General features: G+C 41.1%; 1 protein-coding gene across 1 annotated transcript in view; it reads right to left on the reverse strand.

Annotated features, from left to right (window-relative positions):
* Nucleotides 1-11,289: 11,289 nt before the first annotated feature.
* The window catches only part of SLCO5A1 (solute carrier organic anion transporter family, member 5A1), a gene marked incomplete at its 5' end in the record, with an annotated part of 73,799 nt that continues 61,149 nt past the window's right edge, over nucleotides 11,290-23,939 (reverse strand). The window contains 4 exons of the mRNA XM_009576965.1: nucleotides 11,290-11,919; nucleotides 13,147-13,211; nucleotides 16,212-16,453; nucleotides 20,033-20,192. Of these exons, the coding sequence (XP_009575260.1) occupies nucleotides 11,474-11,919; nucleotides 13,147-13,211; nucleotides 16,212-16,453; nucleotides 20,033-20,192 (913 nt within the window). The remainder of the gene's footprint in view (nucleotides 11,920-13,146; nucleotides 13,212-16,211; nucleotides 16,454-20,032; nucleotides 20,193-23,939) is intronic.

Here is a 23,939-nt window from a genome sequence, read left to right on the forward strand (position 1 = left end):
TTCAGAGAAGTCCAGATGATCCAATTTTCCTCCTAATTATGATTTATTTTAAAAATATGTTAATATTTTCAGTTTTAAGAATCCATCCACATTTAAAGCAATGGGTAACTAAATAACACACTACATTCTGTTAGTTATAAATTATTCCTGGAGATTGTGAATAATATATATTTTTTGTTTAAGACATGCTGTGATTTTATTTTTTTTAATTCCCAATTCATCCGATCCTTTTTTCCTTGAAGTCAATGCGCCGAGCTGCGCAACCAGCGGTTCCCAGAAGTAAAGCAATGCTACACGGTGCCAGCCCCTGCTTTGCCTCTTTGCCTCCTCCCTGCAGAGCTCTCCCTATGACAGCAAAGCGCAGCAGACTGGACGCGCAGGGCTTAACGAGCGTGGACCACAGATCTCTAGTCAGGAGGAGTGTCTCCTCGCACAAGTCTTCACAAAAAGGAATTTAGCTTTCAAGGTAAACTCTCTCTTACTTGCATTTTACGTTTCTTTAGTGGCCTGTGGATAAGATTGGCTTCATAAACTAAAACCAGCCTTTGAAGCTGGATCTCTTCTTTCTTCTACACAGTCCTTGGACACTGCAGACATGAAGTTACAGGTGATGTTTTTAGGAATCAGGAAAGGGGACCAACTGTTAACCTAAGTGCTCAAAAATCAGTCAGTCATTGCAATGCTAGATAGACCCCTGAGAAATGCCTGTCCCTGGAAAGCACACTGGCAAGCACAGGATGTATTTCAAAACAGGGTGCCGAGCAGGCTGAGCCAGCAAGTTTGGGAGGACTTTAAGGACAAAGGCAAGTTGAAGCAAGGTCCCATACAACTACCTCTCATGTCGCTGTGCGGGGAATTATTCAGCACCAACCATGTGCCCTCCATTCTTTGAAAGTGTATTTCTTTGAAAGAACCAAGCAAGATGCTTTCTTCTCTCTTAACTTTTGGGTAGAGATAGAGAAGGGAATGGTGCAATAGTGTGGTCCACCCATTCACCCCACTTGTCCTTCCTCCTTACGTGACAGCTTGGAGTACTCACTCAGGAAACGGAAGAGATCGCATCCTCCTCAGCTTGAAAGTGTCAACCTTCCTTCTCCCAGGACAGCGCCCTATCCTCCAAACTATCAGATAGTTTAGGTGGGAGCCTTTTTTACAGCTCTCTTGTAGGAATGTGGAGGGAAAAAAATTACAAAGAGACTTATTCTGTAACTAAGAGGTACAAGAGGGAGCAATGAGCTCTGATCCTTGCTCTCTGGCAACATGCATCAAATATTAAACCAGGCCAAAAGCTGTCACGTACCTAAGTAGGTGTCCTAAGCAGCATGTTGCTATCCCAATATATTTTGCATTCCTTTCTGTACAGTACTTCTTGTCCCATGGCTGAGGCAGTCGAGTCCATGAGCAGTGCATGGTGTGACTGTCAGGAAGCTCTTACAGGCATCAGGCAGTTGCAGGCTCAGGAGGGAAACAAATGCCCAAATCTGACTTCATGGGCAAGCACTCCTCACAGCAGGCAAGCAGAGGCCCGAGAGGAGGACCTTCTTGGCTTTTTCTGATCTGCAAAATAATGGCAGGTGTGTCTTTTTTGAAAGTTAGTACATAGTTATCTACTTTCTGAAGAGGGCCTGGAGCTGGACAGGAATAACTTCAAGGCTTGCACATCTTTGGGAGGTGTCAACGTTATTTGAAATGCTTCTTCTGGGATTTAAAAGAAGGCAGCCAGTACTGCCCTCACACCCTTGGACGGTCTGAGACACTTTCTGAGACCTCTTACCAACTTAAAGCCTTCAAGAAAAGCAAAGATGGGTAATGCTTCATTTCCAGAACTTCAGATACGAGTTAGTCGCTGTTATGGGTAGGTAAATCCTCTTGGTCCCGAAGTGTTAATGCACACAAACAGCTAAAAAAAAAAAAGTTAAGGCTCTTGGGTAACATTTGGATCATAGCATCATTCTGGAGTTCAGGTTTGACAGCTGAGTGAAGGGTTTTTCAGAGTGCAGGTCTGGGCATAGACACCTTCCACGCTCCCCACCAAAATCCCTTTAGATGCCTGCAGCTGTCTACGTTAGCAGTCGCTGAAGCACAGTGGAAGAGGATCTGCGTGGTGAAACAGTTGGGGCTGAGAAGCCAAGAGCTGCAGCAACCCTGTTCAGGGAGGATTCGCTCAGGACTGGTCTCGAGGCCTGAGGACCTGTGGGTGGCTGGTGCCCACTAGGTGTGATGCTGTAATAAAACTTCCTCCTTTAGTTTCAGCAAAAAAAAATCCAGTTTGTGTGCTCTGACACCACTTTGCAGTGAGAACCGATGTGCAGTAAGTGGGGTACAAGCCAGAGAGTAATTTCAAAAACATACGTCCCACCTGACGGGACGCAATCACAGCCTGAGCCACCTCAGAGCCGCTTGGGGTAATTTTACTCCCGCTCAGGCAGCAGATGTCAGTGCAGAGCCACACACCAGTGCCTCTCCCTGGCCCCTGCACCACCCCGCTGTGCTTCCAACCCCTGCCAAGGTAGCTCATTTATTCAGTTTTCAACTAGCAACGATACCCTTTGATATGCTGGAATTCTCCTGATGATAATTTCATCCACAGCACATTCCTTGGTTTAACAGTTCTAGTTGTGGACACTGGTGATATTCAAGGAGATCCACAAGGTGCTTTTTTGTGTAGTTATATGCATTGGAAATGAAAATGGGTAAGTCTTACTTTGAACTTGGAAATCAGAGAGGATCTGGACCACATAGATCCAGCTACCATCCATGGAACGGTAGCTCCTCCCTGGCTGCACACATCAGCTGAAGCTGCTTTGCTGGCTGAGGACTCGAATCTGCTAGGTGCTGTGCACACCACCGCAGTTTCTGTGGTCTGAAATCAAATGCACTTAGATACCTCAGAAAGACAAGCCATGTCCTGAATCAATGCAAATTCAGCTGCCCTGTGGCAGCAAAGTTTTGTTTGATTGTTGCTGGGATCTGGGGGCTCGTAGTATTCACACCAAGCAGTGAGGACGTTTCATAGAAACAAGCCACAGCTTATCCAGCCGTGAAACATGCACTAGAGGTCAAAATACTTTCGGTATAAAGGCTCAATAATGAAACATGTTTAGAAAAACATATTCAACTTCAACCTGCTGTTCTTTTGATCTTGAAAGGCCAGGCTGCCTTGGGACAGAATTTCCACCCAAAGATACACCTATGCTTTTAAATAAACCTGAGTCCAGAAATCAGAAAACCTAGCTCCAAAACCAAATTGTATGAACAAGGTCACATCCACACTGCTAGACCAGGCTGGCCCCATCCACATTATGTATTACTTAGCCCTGGGTCTCCCCTTGTCTCTGTGCTGATATTCCTGTGGACCCAAAATAAACAATTTCTAATTGTTTCCATTTTTACATGTCTGTGGTAATACAAGACCTGCGTTGCAACCACTAGAGCTCTTTCGGCGTGGTACTGCGGTGTGTGCTGCAGCCCCTGCGGTGTTGCATGAGGACACGGGGGTCCCCGACACACACAGCCTGTGGTTTTGGGTGGCTGCAGGAACTGGGGGAACCAAACCTGGCTCAGCCACTTCTGACATGTGGGAGATCTCTGTGGCACAGCCCTTCCCCACAAACCACATGGAGGTAGTTTGTTGGCGTGCTCCAAATCAGGGCCAAGGAGCAAACTCAGCACTAAGCAGTGTGGACGTCAGGAGTCCAGTCCTTGGGTTCATGTCCCGGCCCTCTTTCACTGAGCAGCGTAGATGCACATAGACTCTTACCCTAAGTATTTTTTCCAACTGTCAGTATCTATTTCAAAGAAATTTGTGTTTCTTAGCATATAACTAATATCAATCAAATTTAGCGCTAGAGGAAACTGTGGATTTTTACAGCTTATTTCTGCATGATCAATACTTAGTTGTGACTCGGTGGTCACTGAATTCAGTGGAAAGATTTGGTTTTGTCTGACTACACACTAAAAGACCAAATACTTCGTCACCTGATCTAGAATGATTGCACAGCCACCCACGTACCTTTTTTGTTGCTCTTTTTTTTGTCAGAAATAAAACACACTTGATATGCTATTTTTTTATTTCCAAATGTCAAGTATTCAAGAGTTTGTTTTGTAAACACATGTTTACAACAGATGCTGACAATAGATTTCATTAAATGATGTGTTACACAGCTTTAAAATTATTCTAAGCTCTGCTGAGAAATAAATATCAATTAAAAAAACCCATACAGGAGCCTAAAGTATGCAAAACAAACCGCATAAACCAATTAGTCTCTTTTTACCACAGCACAGCACCCACACACTCATACGGTCAGACATACTCTACAAATTTCCTTAATACTCTACACATTTGCTTAATAATGAGTTTTTAAAAAACTAAACAGTTACAGGCAGTGTGCCCACTCCATGCTCCTAACATACTACCCAGACTATTCTGTTGCTGTTCTGCTTAAATTATTTGGTAGAGGTATGCACTGCAGCCAAGGGCAAAACTCCCGTCTGCTCAACTGCGGAAAAGAGCAGGTCTTCTTTGAGGGAAGTCTTCACTCAACCATGGATCACACTGACTCCAAATTCTCTTTTTTTTTTTGTACCGAAACTCAGTTCTGGATGACTTTGTACATTTTTTTTTGTTTTGAAATTCCCCTCCATGTTTTGAAATATGGAATTTGTTAAAGAGGTAAAATTTCTGATCTACCAGTCGGAGGTGTACCTCTTAGTGCTATTTAGGATACAGATGCCTTGTCTGCAGGAGCAGTCCAGGCACAATAACACAAAATAATTACCTTTCAGAATTCAAAACGGAAGGGAAAAATTTTGTCTTCAAGATTTTGAAACCAACCCCCTCTGTTTTAAATCGTAGCCAGATTTTGCCTTTTTCCATTGCTAGAGCTAGAACTTGCTCTTATTCTACCCTTCTCTTTCTGGTATTCCATGGAAGAACATTAATATTTCAGATCTGAATCCTCAATTTAACTAAAATGCTTACTAACGTTGCTTGGTTAAGGGGTCCCAGAATTTAGCCCAGTGTTTCTTGTCATTACCATAGAATTTATTTTCAGCCTCTGCTTAAGCAAAGCCACTAAATAAAGTAACACTCTACAGCAGGATAAATACATCCTACATGAGATTTCTGTGGCCTGTATAGCTTTTACCTTAGCTGTTAGCGCTGGGCCAAATCCTATACTGCCTCCTGAAAGGACTTTCCCACAGAAGAGCTAGGAACTGGCCCACCGGGAATTACAAACACTGTCTTTGCTGGAGCAGTCCAGACTTTAAGAACAAAAACACATGCAGTTGCATCATTGACATGCCTTAATATGTCATTTAAGTCATAGTGAATACATCATAAAATACTTCAGTACCTATTAGCACCACAGTGTTGTTTAGTCATTTGTCCAAAGATTATCAAGCCGGCTCACCCTTCCTCGAGGTGAAAAATGTTTTGGATGCTTCTTGTAGCCCTTCATGAATTCCACAGCTTTTCACCTATTCTATATCATGAACAAAATGTTGTTAACAGGATAACATTGTGACAACCGGTTTGAGATAGAAAAAATAAGAAAATACAGTACACACAATGGATAATGTAATAATTAGAAGAGTAGAATGGAACTTGAATAAATAAGCATCTATTTCATAACACTTGAAACCAAGAAAAGTTTGGAGCTACTTTGAACTTGCAGAGCTATGTCAGTATTAAGCGGCTGTATTAAGTCAAAAGAAAATAGCTTATCTGAAGGACTGGAGGGGGGATTGCTAAAAACTAGTTATTAACTGCAGTTAATGTAATGGATAGGGCTATGGGATATGGATAGTGTTAGCTGTCCTCCTTAATTTATGTAATATACTCTGTGGAAAGGATAGGGAAAATTTCCTTCATGAGACTCAGGTAGGCTTTCAAACCTTTGGCCACATAATAACATGCATTAGCGATATTCAGCGTAAAGAAGACAAATCATGTGAACCCTGACCATACCTAGTCCCCATGCTGAAGGCTCCACATCTCTACCCTGCGACAATGTTTACATGTAACCTTTTTGAGTTGTTATTTGTAAAACAAGATGTTATAAGAAAAAAAGAAAGCCCTAATTCTATAACAAAGAATGGATCTACCGCCATGATGTCAACTGCCCATCTTAAAAGCACTCTAAAGGATAAAAATGTCTATAAAATCAAGTCCAATATGTGAAGAACCTGAAATGTTCAGGTTCAATCTACAAGGGGTAAACACTCTGTCCAAAGCAATGCTAATTCAGATTGCAGACCAGGAAAATCTCTGTTACCAGGTGTTTTAAGCCCCTGGAAAGCAACCACAGCTGGATGGCTTCAGCCGGGGGAACCCAGACACTGCAGCATGCAGCATGGCATCTCTTATGCCATTATAAAAGACACGTTATTGAGAAAACAGAGAAAGATAAACTTGTTGAGGAAATATTTTGTCTTTGATCTCCGAAAACAGTCATAGTAACCAGTGAACAGAATATGAAAGCTAAACAAGCACTTGCTATCACTTAGCTCACACACAAGCTTGCTAAAGCACCAGCCTGTTAATGTCCAAGCCAGTTCTTCAGCCTCATCATCGGACTGATGAGGCTGAGAGTCTGGCTCCAAAATAGCAGTAAGACACTTTGGACCTGTTTGTCATCAGTTTTATGTCAATGTAACATGATGAAGAGCCGTGGTATTACACACACAGAAAGTGTAGTAAGGCAGCAATAATTCAGGCATTTGGGGGGAAAACCCGCAAGAATAGTACAGAAGGTGCTGACCTCGCTCCCAGCCATGCTGTCTGGAGTCACACAGAGCAGGCAGCGCTCTGCTCCATTTGTGCGGGATCCTGAAAATTTGTCATCTGAACCTCTCAGTCCAAATTCTGTGAAAGGGCACAATCCGAACCTACAGCATTACTTGAGCAATTTCATTGGCTTTAAGGTCAGAAAGATGCCCTTATTTATCTCTCTCCCCACATAATGCACAGATTTTCAGCCAGAAATTCATAAAACAAGTAAATGGCAGGAAGAGCTAGAATGTATCTTTGAGCATGTCCACAAAATATTTTGAATTTTAATTATATTTGAAAATGAAAGCTTTCCTCCATTGCCAGATATATAAGTAGCCACACACGAATGCTACAGGGGAATACACAAGTGCTACTTTGTGCTATTCTGGTTACAATGATCACTGAATCCATGGGGAAAAAAATTCAGCATGGAAATTACTCTTTGGGTAATGGAACTCCTTTTTGAAGATCAGAGCCATAATGAATAGTTAATGCTATGAATTAATAAGCTATATTTAAAAAAAAAGAAAGCATATTTTTGAAAGCACTACAATCAAGTGTTTGTAACTAATTTAGGGGCTTTCAAACTTATATTTCTAATACCTAGGAGGAGATTTGTGCCCCTACTTCACTTACAGAACAGCAAGTTCTGAGGAACTGCATGTTACTACATGCACTTTTAAAGATACAATGGCTGCTCAAAGAACTGAAAGTTTCCAATTAAATATAAATTGCACCATAATATTCAACATGTTTCTTGCAGGTGCTCACACTGTACTGAAAGGACATAAAATGCCACCAATTCCAAATTATACCATATTATATCCAGTATACTCATGGGGAAGAAGGAGGACCAAAACCATATGGCTTTTGCCTAGAATTAGAAATATAGAGTCCCACTCTCCAGATATTCCAGCCAAGACCGCAGCCCCCGAAAGCTCTACGAACCATCCCCTGAGGGTGCTACACTCGTAAGACCTAAGGCCACGGCTACGCCCTTTCTGAAGTTTTCCCCTTTTTGAGGAAACAAGGGTGAATGGGAGGGTAAGAGGGACGATCACCTGTTCGGTCAAGTCCCTATATTGGGGCTATTTCTCCTCTCGGGTCCCTCACTCTAAATCAGGAATAAGTGGTGTAAGAGGAAATTAGTCTGAAACACATTTGTCTTGTGATGGCATGACGGCACTTTGTGGACTTGTAGTCAATTGCAGGGTGTTGTTGCTCCATATTGTCACTGGCTGGTTAACTGCAGGTAGACGACTTGGGTTTGCTACCGATAGCAGCCTGTGGGTGAGCAGGACCCCTGCTTTACATTTTCTTGTGCTCACTGCTATCCAAACTTCAGTGTTTGGGGGTAGAGAGGGAAGGTGGTGGAAATTACAGCTCATTGGAATTTTATATGGTCCATATAAAATATGATATTTTATATCCCTGGTCAGAGGGTTTCACGGCAGGAAGACAGCATGGCCACCTTCACTGGGTGATAAATAAAGCTCCTTTTTTCTTCTTGTGAGTTGGTTTAGCACCACACGTCGATCATGACTACTGCTAGGGATGCACACAACTTCTCTGGCGATTTTGCTTCCTTCAGCAATGACAACCTCAGAAAATAGTGTTTGTAAAAAAAGTCTGTATTTCAGTCAATGTTGATAATGCTGGAATTGACTTCTTTGGGAAGCTAATGTGTTTCCCCTGCATGCCTTTATTGGCTTAGACTGTTACAGCTTACTCACAATAAAGCCTCCTTCAGGAATCAACCAAAAACTGGCCAGAGTTTGGGTTTTCTTTCTTTCAGAGGATGCTGATTTAATGAAGCGATTTTGTAGAAATATATTCATATTGTCAAAATTATCTACACCAAAAAAGACTTATGATTTTTTATGTTATGTTTTGTTTTGCATTTTGAAAGGAAAATTAAAAGGCTATTCAAAGTATGTAAACAAGACTTTTTCAGTATTTCCAAAGTGAACATCTTTCCCTCTACATTCCAGTTTCTCAAATGTTTCAAAAAATGAATGTTTTTAGAAGTGTAAGTATCAGGATTTCCTAAAAATCAGGTGGTCTCCATTCCAACAAGCTCTGAATTTCCCTGAAATCAGCTCAGAAGCGGCAGCAGTTGCAGATGTGTCACTTCTATCACTCTCATTTTCTGCCATCAGTGTCAGCTCCTGACAATCCTACAAACCTAATCTGCTCTCCCTTGTTATTCGCATGGAACAGAAGTGCACACAAAGCATGAAACAGAATACATCGAGATAAAGGATTCATTTCCAGCCTTTTACAATTCCCTAAATGCTCTCTTTCTGAGGTATTTGAAAAGATTGTCGCTCTTCACCTCATCCCGTGCTGATTAAAGTGAGTGAGTGACTAAAATGCATGGGTGATGGGCTGGAATTACACTTTGTCCTACTACTTTGCCTCAATTTTTGCCATGGCAGGAATTTCTTGGTGCAAGAAGCATTTGAGACTGGAGCAAAAGCAGACAGTTTTATCATCTATTCTGATCTCCTGTGGCAAAAAAAGTATACCAAATACCTTTGAGCCAAGGAAATTTATTGCTTGGGATGAGAAGCATAGAAGCTAACATCTCAGGTGGCACAGGACTGAGGACGTGTTGTGCCTGGCGGCTTGATCCCAGAAAGCTATTAATATGTATAGAATAGCAGGTGGTGACTAAAATGGTATTCCTTTACATTGTAGTTTGGAGTAGACGCATCTGAGTTTGCAGCCACAGAGAGCGGAAATTGTTACAAGCCACACAAATGGATTGAGACATTCTGAAATAAGCAGCCACCATTTCATGCAGGGGAACCAGCCCAGTGTGTAGCCCCATATACCAGTCAAGGTGAGCCAGGAGATGAGGGAAGGCAGCTGGCAAAGGAGAAGGAGAGGGAAATCTACTCTTCCCAGGACACCTCAATGGATGCCAAGGAGAGTACCGTCTTTAATTTCAAGGACTTGGTTCCAGATAATGTTTGATCATTAATAAATTAAATCATTGATAAATTAAAAATTAAACCAGGAATAACTCTGTTCAAAAATATGTAGAAGTTCTGCTCTCTTCTACTTATTTTCACACAAGCCCCCCACATTGCAAAATCCAAACCTGCCTATCACTGAGACCTCTTAAAAGAGTGCTTTTAATTTTCTAAACTTCTAAGACTTTCCCTGCAGGGCAAAATACAACTTCGACTTCCTAGCGTCCACCTGAAATCATTCTCTGCCCTTTGAGTCGTCATTAGTACGTCATAAGCACGGCACTACAAAGCCTCCAGAGTAAGAAATGAGATGCCAAGTACATTGGATTAGAAAGTCTCAGCATCTCCTGGGGAGAAAACACACTACAGTAATTTGGAATAAGCAAAGGCCACATCACGTCCCATGGGTCCACACTTGCAGACAATTTCTACTCTTAGCTCTTCCCTGGAAGGGCAAAGGAGAGACGACTCGCTCTTTGCCTTCACAGAAGCATTCGGTGAAGCTGAGAAAAGGAAAGGCGGCCATGTGTGGCACAAACCATGCAATTATGACCTCCAGTCCTGTCCCACCAGCCTGCCCAGCATCGGGCAGCAAGAGAGGCAGAAGTGGGGCCGAAACGAGAGGGACCCGGGGTCTGAGCCGGCGTCCCCTTCCCAGCTGTCCTCGGTGGCGGGGAGCACAGCACCCTGGCAATGCCAGGAGTGGAGGGGAGAGCCTCGTACCAGGCACCGCGTTTCTGAAGGACAGCCAAGCTCTTCCTATCAAGCTGTAACTGGTTATTTTCTTCTTCAGAAAAAGTATGGATTTGGCGCTAGTAATGGCCACCCAAATAACTGGCTGTCTCATTACAGAAATATGCACATATCTGCTCTGGTATGTGTATTTGATTCCTACATTTTAATGTTATTACAAATTAATACTGAAGTTTTTTACTCCAAGCATTATACTTTCCTAGCCTGTGTACTTTGTGAAGAATGACTATGTCCCATCAAATGAAAATTAATACATATTTTGACAGGATAAAGATATTATGACTCAACATTTGCAAACGTTACCTGATGCACAACTTTTGTATGGCTTAACATGTTATTAACAGTACTTTAAACCTTATGTTCTTCTTTAATTCAATGCTTATGTCTGAAAATAGCCCCTTTCAAATTCAGTAATGCAGTAATGCAGTAATTCAAATGCAGTAACATCTTTAAAAGCAAACTTTAAACTTAATTTGCTGCACACATAATTATCCAAATAAGTTGCATAGTTTAAATAAGTTCATTTGTGCTTTGTAGCAGAACTCACAGTAATTACTCATCTCTTAAAAATACGATTTGTGGATGTGAAGTTGACGATACATTTAAGCATCTTTGTGACGTCTAGACATCAACGATATGAGTTTTTGTCACTCTTCCACTGACTTCTGCTGTTCATAATACCTCACCCTTACATTGATATTAGATCAGAGCATGGACATTTAATGGACACATCTGAAGTAATTATAAACACAATTTTTAAAACTCCGTTGTCAGGAGGGGAGAAATAAGAACTTGGGTTGGTTTGAGGTATCCAGCCCTCAGGAACATACTATGGTTGTTTGCATTAAGCTTTGTTGGTTTTACCACATGTTACATTTAGATTAAAAATAGAAGGCACAGGTGTTTTACAAGGCGCCGTAATTAAGTCAACCAACAAAACTAAATATTACATTACCAAGCCAGGGGTCTATATCTCAGCAGTGACTTCCTCCAACGCATTTTCATTTGAGGAATTTATTGCTTCTGAAAAAGGGCCGGAGTATGTCTGTGCTACGCAGTTCATTCCTTGTGCCACGCTGATGTCTCCTCGGGAACTGAAGGTAGGGCAGGATCTAGTCCGTGCATAGTTTTGTTGGGGTCCAGCTTGGCCAACCATCTCACTCACAGTGTTCACCGGCGAAGCCCTCCATCTCCGTCTCTGCAGTTGCTCTTCTTTACACTTAATGGAGTACCAGGCCAGGAAAATAAAAAAGAATCCCACAAACTTGAGAGCAGCTGCCAACCCAAAGTAGACAAAACGAAACGAGGTGACGTCATATTCCCAACAAGATCCTTGTACGCCGCAATCCTGTTGCCAAAGCATGCACGTGGTGTCAATAACAGCCCCAAAATAAATTGGAGTGGGAATGTAAGCTGAAATAAAAATAGCAACAGAAATAATACGTGTTAGCATATAGTGGAAGACTTCTAGAGAAACTATATGCCTTAGACAAACAGGTGGAGTTTGCAAAGTTTTGAGATTTCTACACTGCTGTTCTCACATGTAATGTAAAACGTGGTCAGCCGATCTTCCCACCAACACTACTTATCCCACACATGAAACGTACCACAAATGGGAAAGAATTCAAGCAAAGAAGTCAATGCCGCAGCACCTTACAACAGGTACTGCTTCAATCTGCCATCCCCAGAAAGCTCTTCTTGAGCCACAAGTCCCCCAAAATAAAATTCAACATTGCTCTCAGGAAACAAAATACAGGAGAGGAACAAAATATGACGTTATCTCCAGAGCGTCACTTGAACATCCATTGCCCAGGAGCTGGGAAAGAAAATAGATTAAGGAGAAAAAGCCCCAAAGTCGGCAAAATGTTTCTCTTACTGAAGACGGATGGAAGAGGTGAGACCACTAAAATTGTAAATTTTCTTTTGAATAGATCTTCCTCAGAAACAGGATGGAAAGTTAAGAAACTTAACTTCTAAGGCTGCTAAAAATGCAGCCAGTCCATTGAATGCTCCTGCTTTCTCCAGAAATACGACATCTTTAAGACAAGTCAGAAACATTCTTCTTCAAAGAAAACTTCCGGATGCGGGCTCTTCCTCTTGTTCTCTAGAACAGTCCTTGCTTCCTCTAGTCGTATGTTTCGTAGTACCTGAACACTTGCAGTGTTCTTTATAGGCAAGATAGAAGTTCAAGAGCTTGAAAGAAACTACTTTGTGGGATAAAGACTTTTAACATGTACCCTTTTTGCTTTGAAACATTTGAACTTAGACATTAAGTAACAATTGCTTCTTATTTTAAAAATGCAAAAAGCTATTGTTACTGCTGAAAGCAATAAAAATCTGTTTCTAAAAAAGAAAAAATCCTTATAAAATAATATTTAGTAACTGTTCATTTTTAAATAAAATTTGAAACTGTAAAAATACCTCTGGGGCAAAAATGTTCTAGAAAGTCAGTAACAAAAAAAAAAAAGAAAATTAAATACATTCTCAGTTACTACGTTTTCAGAAGCTATTAATTTTAGGTTCCTAATACAATTAGTCAGGCAATTAGTTGCAGATTTATGGAATTTTAGTACTTTTATGGTACATTTAAGCCGAACATGGTGAGCTGTTATGGAAATGCTGAGTACCTGTAAGACTTACCAAGAGTTCGTAATAAAACAAACTGCATTCCTAGTGCAAAGGGCCGCTCCCCATCTTCCACAGACCTAGCAGGTGAAAAGAAAACTTCTCTGAAGAAACAGTCATAACAGATAATCGTTGTGGTATGTTCTGGTTCTACCTCCTGGCTTTTTTCTGAGCTATAAAAAGTCTTTGTCTAAATTTCTTCCATTTAGCTTCTAACATTGTTAACTCTTATTGCTAGGAAAAAATACAGCCAGCCCCTCCTGTCCCTGTTTAAACAAAATCTCAATCACGCCTTTTAACCTTTCTTTACCTGTGTAAAGCCTGAAGAATGTGACCCAAAACCATTAAGGAAACCCATCCAAAATATTTATGGCTTCTCATGATAATTTCCTATTATTTCGCATAATGTCTTGTTTTATTTTCTTAATCTTTTTCCGATAAATTAGAATTAATGGAGAATTAAGCTGCTGAAAGCTGGACTCAGCTTCTGAATTTAACAGATCTCTGTGTAGCATAAGCACTTTAGAGCTACTTTAGGAAAAATATCAGTAGAAACATCCAAACAGTCTTTTTAAACACTGTTCCTTTTCAACACAAGTAATACAAGATTTCTTCCATTAGTTTCAAAGGAAAAATGTCAAGCTTTCAAAAGACTAAATACAAAGTAATGATATGCCACAATGCAACTACAATTTTAGTAAACCACAAATTTTCTTCTGATTTTAAAAATATTTTTAAATCTTAACCTAAAGGTCTGAAATTAAGATAGGCAGCTTCTAATGACATTGAAATATAAGATAAAAACACACAAAAAGACTGCAGTCAAAGGGGTGCAGCTGTAAAATCAAGGTTTTGAAGTCAAGCACTCACTCAGAAATTGAGAAATCGGAGAACCAACTTGGGCCACAAATCGGACCGATGTGCTGTGCACAATATGTGGTTTGGGACAGCGGGTGTCACTGTTCAAGTCTGTGGGCCATCTTTTTTTTTACTGAACGTTACAAAATCCTGCTGGAGATGTCCCTTATGAACCTCACTATTGTGATGCTCACTGCAGTATTAGTGTTCATTGACTGTAGTTTACCTTTGCACAATTGCAGTGCAATGATAACGGTTTTTATTACTATTATTGTACGTGTGGAAAACCCGGAGACATGAGGAAAACGGTCAGAAGCCTCTGAATTACAACGGCGCTGTGCACACCATAGTTAAACTAAGGCTGCATGAGCAACTGGAAGTCTGACATGCCCACTCCCAAGCGCTTGGCTTCACAGTCCTAACAGTGATCCTTTTACCCATTTTGTAGATTTTTTGAAAAGCAAACTGGAAGACAAATTCCACCACAGGACACGGCACAGTCCTCCACGTGTCAGCAGCAGACTCCTGCACAAACCTCAGCCACTTGAGCTGAGAAAATGACAGCAAGAGAGTGCTTGTCCTTGCTGGGGATGAGACACAGATGCTTGCCAGAGGGTTTCAGATCCATGCTCATGGCTGAGCCTAAGGAGAGCAAAGCCAAGTCTTGATCTGTCTCATGTTTTCTAAGGCTCCATGACCTATTACAAAGATTTGCCATTATTATTTTTATATGGCGCTAATTGTGAGCAGCAGCAGAACATTAGTACTCTCAGAATATCAGAGTGAAGATATAAAGGCAACACTACCAGGATAAAATCCCACTTGGCTGGAAGGACCATTCTTGCAGAAACAAAAGGCCTAAGACTAGCTTAAAAAAGCTCAATTTGGAGAGAGATTTTACACAAAACCGGGTCAAAAGGTGTCTCTGTGTTAGCAATTAACGCAGCTCAAAAGAAGCAGATTTATACAGCTAAACAGCTGTGCTGAGGACCTGACATCTACACCACAAGTATTTCAGGTTTGTTGGGATTTACTTCAGATCAGCTCTTACCTGGTCCCAGGGACTGAATGCCCATTTTCATCTGGATCATTTTGGGTGTGTTTCTGAAGAGCATCTCAAACACTGAAACAGGCTTCCTAGAGAGGTGGTCGATGCCCCATGCCTGTCAGTGTTTGGACAATGCCCTTAATAACAGGCCTTAATTTTTGGTCAGCCCTGAAGTGGTCAGGCAGTTGGACTAGACGATCATAGTAGATCCCTTCCAACTGAACAATTCTGTTCTATTCTATTCTAATTTTTCCTATCTTCCAGCTCATCTCCATCCAAAAGAAACTTGCTTCTTGACTCTAGAGAGCTCTTCAGCTTCAGATTCCAAACCAAATCGACATCCTTAAACCATTCTCTTTGTCCTTTAGTTACCACTAGAACCAATACCTATGGGTGTGCTTTGTAAATCCTAGTAAATAAATTATCTCATTTCCCTCTAATTCTTCCTCCTCCTAACAACAGCAACATATATTATACAAATACAAATTTATTTTAGCAGTAGACTATATTCTGTTTTTTCAGCTCACTGTTCTTTAAAAATCAGACTGAAATTCACTTACAGAAGCTGTATTTTAAATAGACAAAGATGTTACAGGGAGTGATAATGTTTATCAGACCAGATGGCAGAGATGGGAAAAGCCAATCCAAAAACCTGAACACTTTTTTCAAATGGACAAATAAATGACACTACCTTTCCAGTTGTTCTCTATCCTTAAATGACCACAGTGACAACAACATTACAAGCTCAAAATTCTTGTGAAGAAAAAAGGGAAGATTCAGACATGTGGCAGGAAGGAACAATTTTAAAAAAGAGAAAAGGATAATTTTAAATACTAATTTTTTTCATTTGCATTTGAAAATCCAAACCATTTCTCCAAGAAGGTTGAAAATTTCTTCAGGAGTAATCATTTTCTTACGTGATGCTTTTACTTGTTCTTTCTTTATAGTGCCTGGAAATCGCTGGGAACTTCATGTTTCCTCATGTGGATTATCATGTTACATATGCTAAATACAAGCAAGTTCCACCCTATCCATGTCAGCCCTACTCTATTCACTTTTTAAAGATACATAAGCTTGAAGGAGTTTGGCTGCATTGCTCCAGCCTCTTCTGACACAGGCACTGGTGACAGCGGGCACAGCAAAAATACTTCAAAAACCGTAACTGAGTTCTCACCTGAGCGTCACTATGATTGCTGATGGCTGGGCGCACGCTGTTATAAGGGTAACAATGAAGAGAAATATCAGGAACGGGATAAGCGTGTTGCAGGTTCGATCACACTTCCCAGACACAGCATAGCCGTTCTCATTCAGGTAGGTTTTGACAATAACCAGCCGGAGCTGACTGCGCTGGCCCACCGTCGGCGGAGTGATCACCTGGCGACTCTGGACACAAGCACATTCTGTGTAATTTCTTACCTGGGGAGAGTGAAAAAGAAGATTTCCACATGAAAAACCCGGGTGAGAAAGACACTGCGCAGAGACACGGTACAACTGTCCCATGGCACTTCTCAGTCTCTAGCATCATTACCCCAAGTACAAGCGAGGTTACCACTCCAAGTATTTTTAAAGCTGGCCAGGACTTCCCGTGATGAGAGGTTACTTACGACTTCCACTGTTTAGGCTGAGTTTAGAAAAAATTCTGGAATATTTTTGGAAAATTCTGCTGAAACAATTCAATCACTTCTGACAGGGAGGCTGGAGAAAAAGATTGTTTCTCCTGTATTACAAAAACTGTGAGGAAACACTGTTTAAGCAACACTGACAATGCCATATTCTGGAATTTGGCAGGCCGTCAGCATCCATCTTCAGGAGGTGTCTTCTGCCATCTCTATGAAAGTCTCCCCAGGTTTGGCTAAAGAGCAACAAGTTGCACTTCATGCTTGGAGCCCAGGACCTTCCAGCTGGACGTGAATGTGGATGTGGATGGGAAAACCAGAGAATAAGAAGAAAGCAGAGACTTAAACAGTGAGACTGAAGGACATGAGGGATTCCTGAATGGACAAAGAGGCTGAAATTACGATGAACAGACTGAATAACAAAGTGGCATATCATAGGCAAAGGGACCGTGATTTGAGCAAGGTGAGGAAGAGCTAGATCAGAAATAGCCTCCCATCACATTAATCTACTACTGTTTTCAACTGCTCTAACAGTGAAGGGGTGTGTGGCAGATCAGAATACTTCAGCTTTAGAAGGGAAACAGGTCAGGGCTCATGTGATGTTACAGGAAGGAGTTTTTGGTTTCGATGTTGGCGTTCATAAAAACTAGGACCGCACATGTACAGAAGCTACATTACAAGACCATCTTATGGTTGCAAATTTAAGCACTTGGACATCAGGAAATATCCAAATTAAGGTTGTTTGTCAACTTTAATATATACCTCTGTATGTGTTCGCATTATGACATAGCCTCACTTTTTTTTTCCATAGGATTTAGCTGAACGTCTTAATAATGTATCAATTTATCCAGTATTTTACCTCCCATTTTCAAAATGTGGCTCCAGGTATTTTTTTCCTCACACTAAACATATTCCACTACAAAGACAGAATGACTCATATTTCATATGGATTTTTCTATCACACTCATCCTTATAGCATAACTCTTTCAAAAAGGAGTAATTTATCTTCAAAACAGTTATGAGATGAGGCACTGATGTTGTTATCTCTATTTTGTAGCTAAGTAACTGAAACAGATCAAAAGTTTCACAAATGTGGGTGGCAAATTTGAGACAGCCGGGATCCTTTTTTTCAGAACATTTTCCATTACATACAACTTAATATATTCTAAATGGAACTTTTTGTGCCTTCAGATACAGATTTAGGCACTCAGTGCTTCTACAAATGGTACTTCTGGTTATTGCTCATGCCCATCATCCAGAATATGAAGAATACAAAATTAATGACCAACTGGGAGAGGTTTCGTTTTAGTGACTTGCCCAACATCGCTTAGGAAAGGAGGCAATGACAGAATCCAGTTTCCCAAGGCAGCACTACACTGTCCTGTCTAATATCACATGAGTATTTGCTTTCTTCCTACAGTCCCTCACCTTAATCTCCTTACAGCTTCCAAACAGGCATCCTACAGAAAATAGTCCTCTTTACTACACAGTCTTGGTTCATCACTGGATAAACCAAGTCTGTGCACAAAAAGACACAGATAGGACACAATAGAAATGCTAGAGTATAGGAATATATATAAAATAGGTATGAACTGTACACAGGCATCCTTTTCTCCTACTTCCAATTTTTAAGTGGTTAATTTTGAAAAAACTGTATGTTATAAACTTAAATCCAATTGTTTTAAGTTAGCAACATTTTGGGTGTTACAGAGTGACACAAGCTTACTCTTGTTGGTTTTAAAAGTGCCCTATGTATTTTCCTAACAAGGTCAGGAATATTCTATTCACCATTAGCTGCTGAGTTAAAACTTCACGCCATGAAGGATCTTTTCTTAAACCATAAGAGAAAATAGTATGTTTCAAAATCTGTAGTGAAGAGTACATACTCCCAAAGTACCTCCCAACTAAATGAGTTATTAGTGCCAGTTTGATACCAGGTGAAATGTAGCAAAGATCAAACCTATGTCTCAATCCAGCAAAGCACAAATAAGATTTATATAGACACTGAAAGTTAACCACAGGCTCACATCACAGGCTTTTTGCATCGGGCCAAAGCAATTTTCTATTAAAACCCAGCAAGATACTCTAAAAAAAAAGAAAATAAAGCAAATTAATCTGTTCTAAGTGGAATCTACGTACGAACCTGCATTTGCAGACCATTATCCAGTCAAACCTGAGAAAGCACAGCGCTGGACCTAACATCCTCCTGCTTCGCAGGCTGGCTCAGGACTGCAAATCAGGAGGCTGATACATTATAAATAAGCTTTCTGGAAAGCACAATCAGGTCCTGAGAAAATCAATGTTTACATTACTTCCTGTCTTTCTTAATTATCCTTTTTTAAATGACTGTTCTATAACAGAAGAATTTAAGAGTTTGGATTTTGTACAAAACAAGCACAACCGTAATGTTCTGTTGATATTTAGGTCAGATTCTACTTTTCAACTGTTTTCTTGTGTCCAGTCCTGGAAACTGCCAAATTTCCATGGTGTGATTTTACCAGCAGGCTGCCCTTCCCCAGTCCAGCATAACTGGAAGACTGGGCTAAAACAGGCAATGTATTTCCAAGAAAGAAAGCGGATTATTAACATCCTTTAAGTTCTGGTTACTTGAGTTCAATGAAAATCACTTCATTTAGCTTGGAGGAGGTTTAGAGAAAGGCTATGAGAATGGTCAAACCACTTTACAAGAGCAGAATAAACGGGCAGTCTTTATTTAGCCATGCAAACAAAAGACCTATCAATACACTGGTGCAGGTGCAACCGCTACTTATGCAAAATGACGAGGCTGGCACAAACACCAATGACTTTAAACAGGCCGTAACTAAATTTAAACAGGCATTTAAAACACTTCCAACTACCTGAAGAGTTAAGTTCTTCCTTCTATTCAGAGAGGGAGCCAAAAAAACCCAAAACTGCTCTTCAGAGTAACACTGATGAGCTTGTGGAAAGACACTATGACATGGCTGCCTATGTTAGCAGAACGATGAATTAGACGACACGGACTCAAGGTCCCCTCTCTGAGCCCTGCAGGAGCAGCAGACAGGCAGGCCACGGCCATCAGGGACTTCAGAGTCTGTACTGGAAATGCCACCCTCCCCATCCCATGGCACTTTGCACTCACTCGGTTGGAGGATTCACTTGGTACAAATGAGCTTGTGCCTCAAATTTGTACATAACTGAAAGGAAGGGGAGTGGGACCGTGCATCACCAGCCTTTCAAAACATGGAAAGACTCATGCACGAGTCAGCAGCAGAGCAAGCTCTCCAGAGCTTAAGAGGGGGGATGCTTGCGCTAGAATCAGAGCATTCTTCGATCTGCATTAGTCCCGAGGGGCTACTCACGGGTTGTATGCGGGTGGGTGGGTGGGTGAAGCACTTACCCCTGTGCTATGGTTTCCACCATTGATGCAGCCAGCTAGGCAAGGATTAAAATACGTTATTCCATCTGATCCACAGACAGGCTCGTACTCATGAATCTTACATCCACAGTTAACATTACAGCTCCCAGTCAGATTCCTGTGGGCCATGGCAAGAGTGGGACTGAAGAAAGGAAAAAGAACATGCTAGTAAAGCAAGCACAGATACCCTGCTGTTCAGAGGGAGAAAACATCCTACTCATTAACTCTGGAACTGAGAGCTGATTATCAGAGAAACACTGCATTAACTCTAGGTTAGGTACATGATTTAAACAACACAGAAGAACACGCACAGCACAGCCGTCAACTAAAAACACAATATAAAAATAATAACAAAGTTTAAAACTTGTATCTTATTTGCCCAGGTAATAGCTCTATTTTTCCCCTGTTTTTTTTCTTTAAGACACCACTATTTTATATGTCTAACCTAAGCTGCAGCAATTTGTTGTTGATTACTAGTGAAGGGCTCAGTTACGAGATGAAAGCATTATGTGAACTAATAGGCATCTCTTCCCACATACCAAGAACTGTTCAGAAAACTTAATGTATTATTTATATGTATATGTGAAATCTACAGGAATCTCTCTAGATCTGGAGGAGTGCTGTGCTGTTACTAAATGTCTGTAAAAGAACCACTACTCCACTTCCCTGGACCATTCCCCAAAATCTTGCCAAAGCCCAGCTTTCTAGGTCCTCCCCAGAAGGGTTTGGTGGTATGCTCAGAAGGAACTAAAGGGAATTTCAAAGCTGAAGGACACACACCCCAAAAAGCAGGCTCTTCACTATCTACCACTGCGGCTCCAAACAGGTGGTTGAACAGATCTCGACTGCCACAGCAGGGAACGGCATTAACTCCTCCCTGGCAAGTGCCCGGCCAGCCTGGGCACGTCTTCACCATGGGATGAATGCGCAAAGGGACCCCAAGACGACAGGGAAAAAAAAAACACTGATGAAAGGGTGCTTTTTGCTATCAGTAGAAAGAAATCAACTTTGGTTACAACTGACCACCGGCTGTCACCATCACAGGTTTTGACTCAGGTTGACTAAGTCACACAGTCACCAAATTAACTAGCTCCTGCCTTACCCACCATATCACTTCATCCCTGCCCGAAACAACTCTCAGGTCACTTAAAAATGCCCAGCTTTGGGCACAAACCCTGGAGGAGACACCCAGCTACTCCCTGTGCTGAAGGAGAGCCCAAGGTGACACTGGACTTGTAACATTCCTGGGTAGGGTAAGGGCTTGGAGTACAAAACAAAGCAGGAAAAGTGTTAGCAGACACAAAGGCAACTCACTGAAAAAAAAACCAGTAAAAACCCCTACATAACTGTATATACAAATACTGATTATAGAGAAACAGAGAGAGTTAAAATGAAAGAGTTAAAGAAAGAGGAAATGGATACTAGTTTGTTTGTTCCCAAATTAAAAACAGACTGGCATAACTGGACCCAGTGTATATAAAGCTAATATCAGAGGATGTAAGGTGTCAATCTCTATTACCTAGAAGCTCCTCATTAATGAGGAAGTAGCTGATGATCATATATTTTTCTAACAAATAACTGGTCTGAAAAGCCATTTACTTTGAATAGGCATATTTTCTTGAAAACCTCAGACTAGTTCATAAAGAGCTACTATACTACCTTTGGCCCTTTCAGTTACTGGGATTGCTCAGACAAGTTTTGTAGCATTGCTTTTTTTCCTTAAAGACTAATTGAAAACTTATTTTTGTAATGTACATTTTCTGTGAAAACCTTTAGAAACACATGAAAATGGCTGTTGAGACCACGGTTGTCTCTTCACCAGTATCCTGTCTCTAACAGTAGCCATAAGAAGATGACTAGGAAAGAGCAAGAACAGGGCAAGTAACTTCCCCCAGAAAAGTATTCTCTCAGCCTCTAACGAGTCTCAGCCCAAAATATTTTCTAAGTCTGATGTGTTTTTTTAGTTAATAAACCCCAATTTTTTTCCCTGTACTTCTCCCCTTGAGATTAAATTTTTTGCATCTACAATATCCAACAGCAAGGATTTTTCGACAGTCCACAGCCTGTTACACAAGCTGTTGTCTGTTTTGAATCTGGCTTTTACTAGCTTTATCTGACAGCCCCCACTTCTACTACCTTGCTTGTAAATTGTGAACACATGAAGGCTCCTGAAAAAATAAACTTAAGGGGTTCCTGTGGCCAACATGAAAATATTTGCAAGCTCTAGTGAAATCTTACAGTTGCAATTAAATAAACCACATCTAATATTAACTAATCTAATCTAATCACATCTAGTATTACCTGAAGGCATTATGCCAGAAGGTACCTAAAGGTATAAGCATAAAGTTTTACCTTTTATCCATGCTATTACTGAACATGCTAGCTCAGGTACCAAAAAGAAAATAACTGTTCCGCTTAGATATATATGCAGACACACCTTGAAATATAAGTGATTTTCTGCTGTCATTATACAGCCAAATTATAACAAGCATGAACTTTTAAATGGCCCATATTATACCTATTCTTACTACACTTGCCATGCTCTCTGTCTTGTTTCAGGTTGCTAAATTAATTTAATAAGTGGAAAAGCAAAAGTCTGCAGTGTGGTTTACTGCTGGTTCAATTTTCTGCATCTCCTTTGGAATTTCATCTGGGTTTAAAATACTGCCAGCAACATGAATGCATTAAGCCAACGGAAAAGTTACGTGAATGACTTTATTCATACCAATCTATTTCCAAGTGATAGGGTTGGCTGAGGCTAGGGATCCTACCTCTTATTTCCTAAATACCTTTCTGTCTAAAGAAATCACGGTCCCTGAATTCTGCACCCGTGTTCCTTCTTCACTGCATAAGGTGATAATAAGCCACTGAAAACTGAAAAGCAGCTGATACCAACATTTTCACCTGAAGCTTCTCCTGTTACTTCGGAAAACCCCCATTTTATTATGTTTTCAGGAACTGCAAACTATAGTTTCCTGTGACGCTTAAATAGCTTTCTTTTTCTGGGGTTTACTCTTAAGTGTAAGTCTTACTTTCTGTCATAGCTGTAGACTAGGCTAGCAAATGCTATTTTGTGTCTCAAAGTACCCAAATGTTAGGCACTGCAATATTCAGTACTGCAATACACAAGTTTTTCTGAAGATACATGGCCAGTTTCAAACCACGTACTTTATGGGTTGTAATTTGCAACACCTAAACCTGAAAGTTTTCAGTCCTTCCAGGTGCCAAAATCAGAAAGGCAGGTTCTGTAAGGAATCAAGACAGCTGCCACTTCTAAGATCTCCAAAAATTCAGAACATGGAAGTGAGGGCCTGATCTCCCTCCTATGACTTTTTGGCTGGCACCCTGGCCAGGGAAGGTGAGATGGGAGCTGAGGGTGATGGCAAGATCAGATCAGAATTGGGTCCAGATACAATGATCATAATGATCAGTCCAGTGATCATACAGCAAGACCAAAGGAAGGAGGGGCAGGCCCTTGCCTCCAGCTTTCTTCACAACAGCTCTTATCAGTCAGAGAGCTGACCCTGGACTCAGCCAGCTGAACTCCTTCACGCAGGTGACCAAGCTCCTGGAAGTGGGGGGGGACACGCTCTGCACCCTGACACTGTATAGAAATATCAGTGCCTACTGCAGACAGCTCAATGAGTTCCTATAGACGGAGCAAAAAGCTGCCCCTTTGTGCTGACAGCCTTCTCCAGAAACACTGTACTTCATCGACTTCTAACAGATCTTTTCTGAAGTGGAGGAGGAAGCTTACTCTTCTTCATCAGCTCTACAATTGCCCGAGGTGGGAACACTAGGGTTCCAGGTCCTCTTCAACCTGAAGGGGTTCAAACTTACATCTCTTTGATGATGTTCTAATCCAGAATGGCATCTCTTTCCATCATTC

This window comes from Fulmarus glacialis, unplaced genomic scaffold, assembly GCF_000690835.1.
Source record: "Fulmarus glacialis isolate BGI_N327 unplaced genomic scaffold, ASM69083v1 scaffold6194, whole genome shotgun sequence".
Classification (NCBI taxonomy): domain Eukaryota; kingdom Metazoa; phylum Chordata; class Aves; order Procellariiformes; family Procellariidae; genus Fulmarus; species Fulmarus glacialis.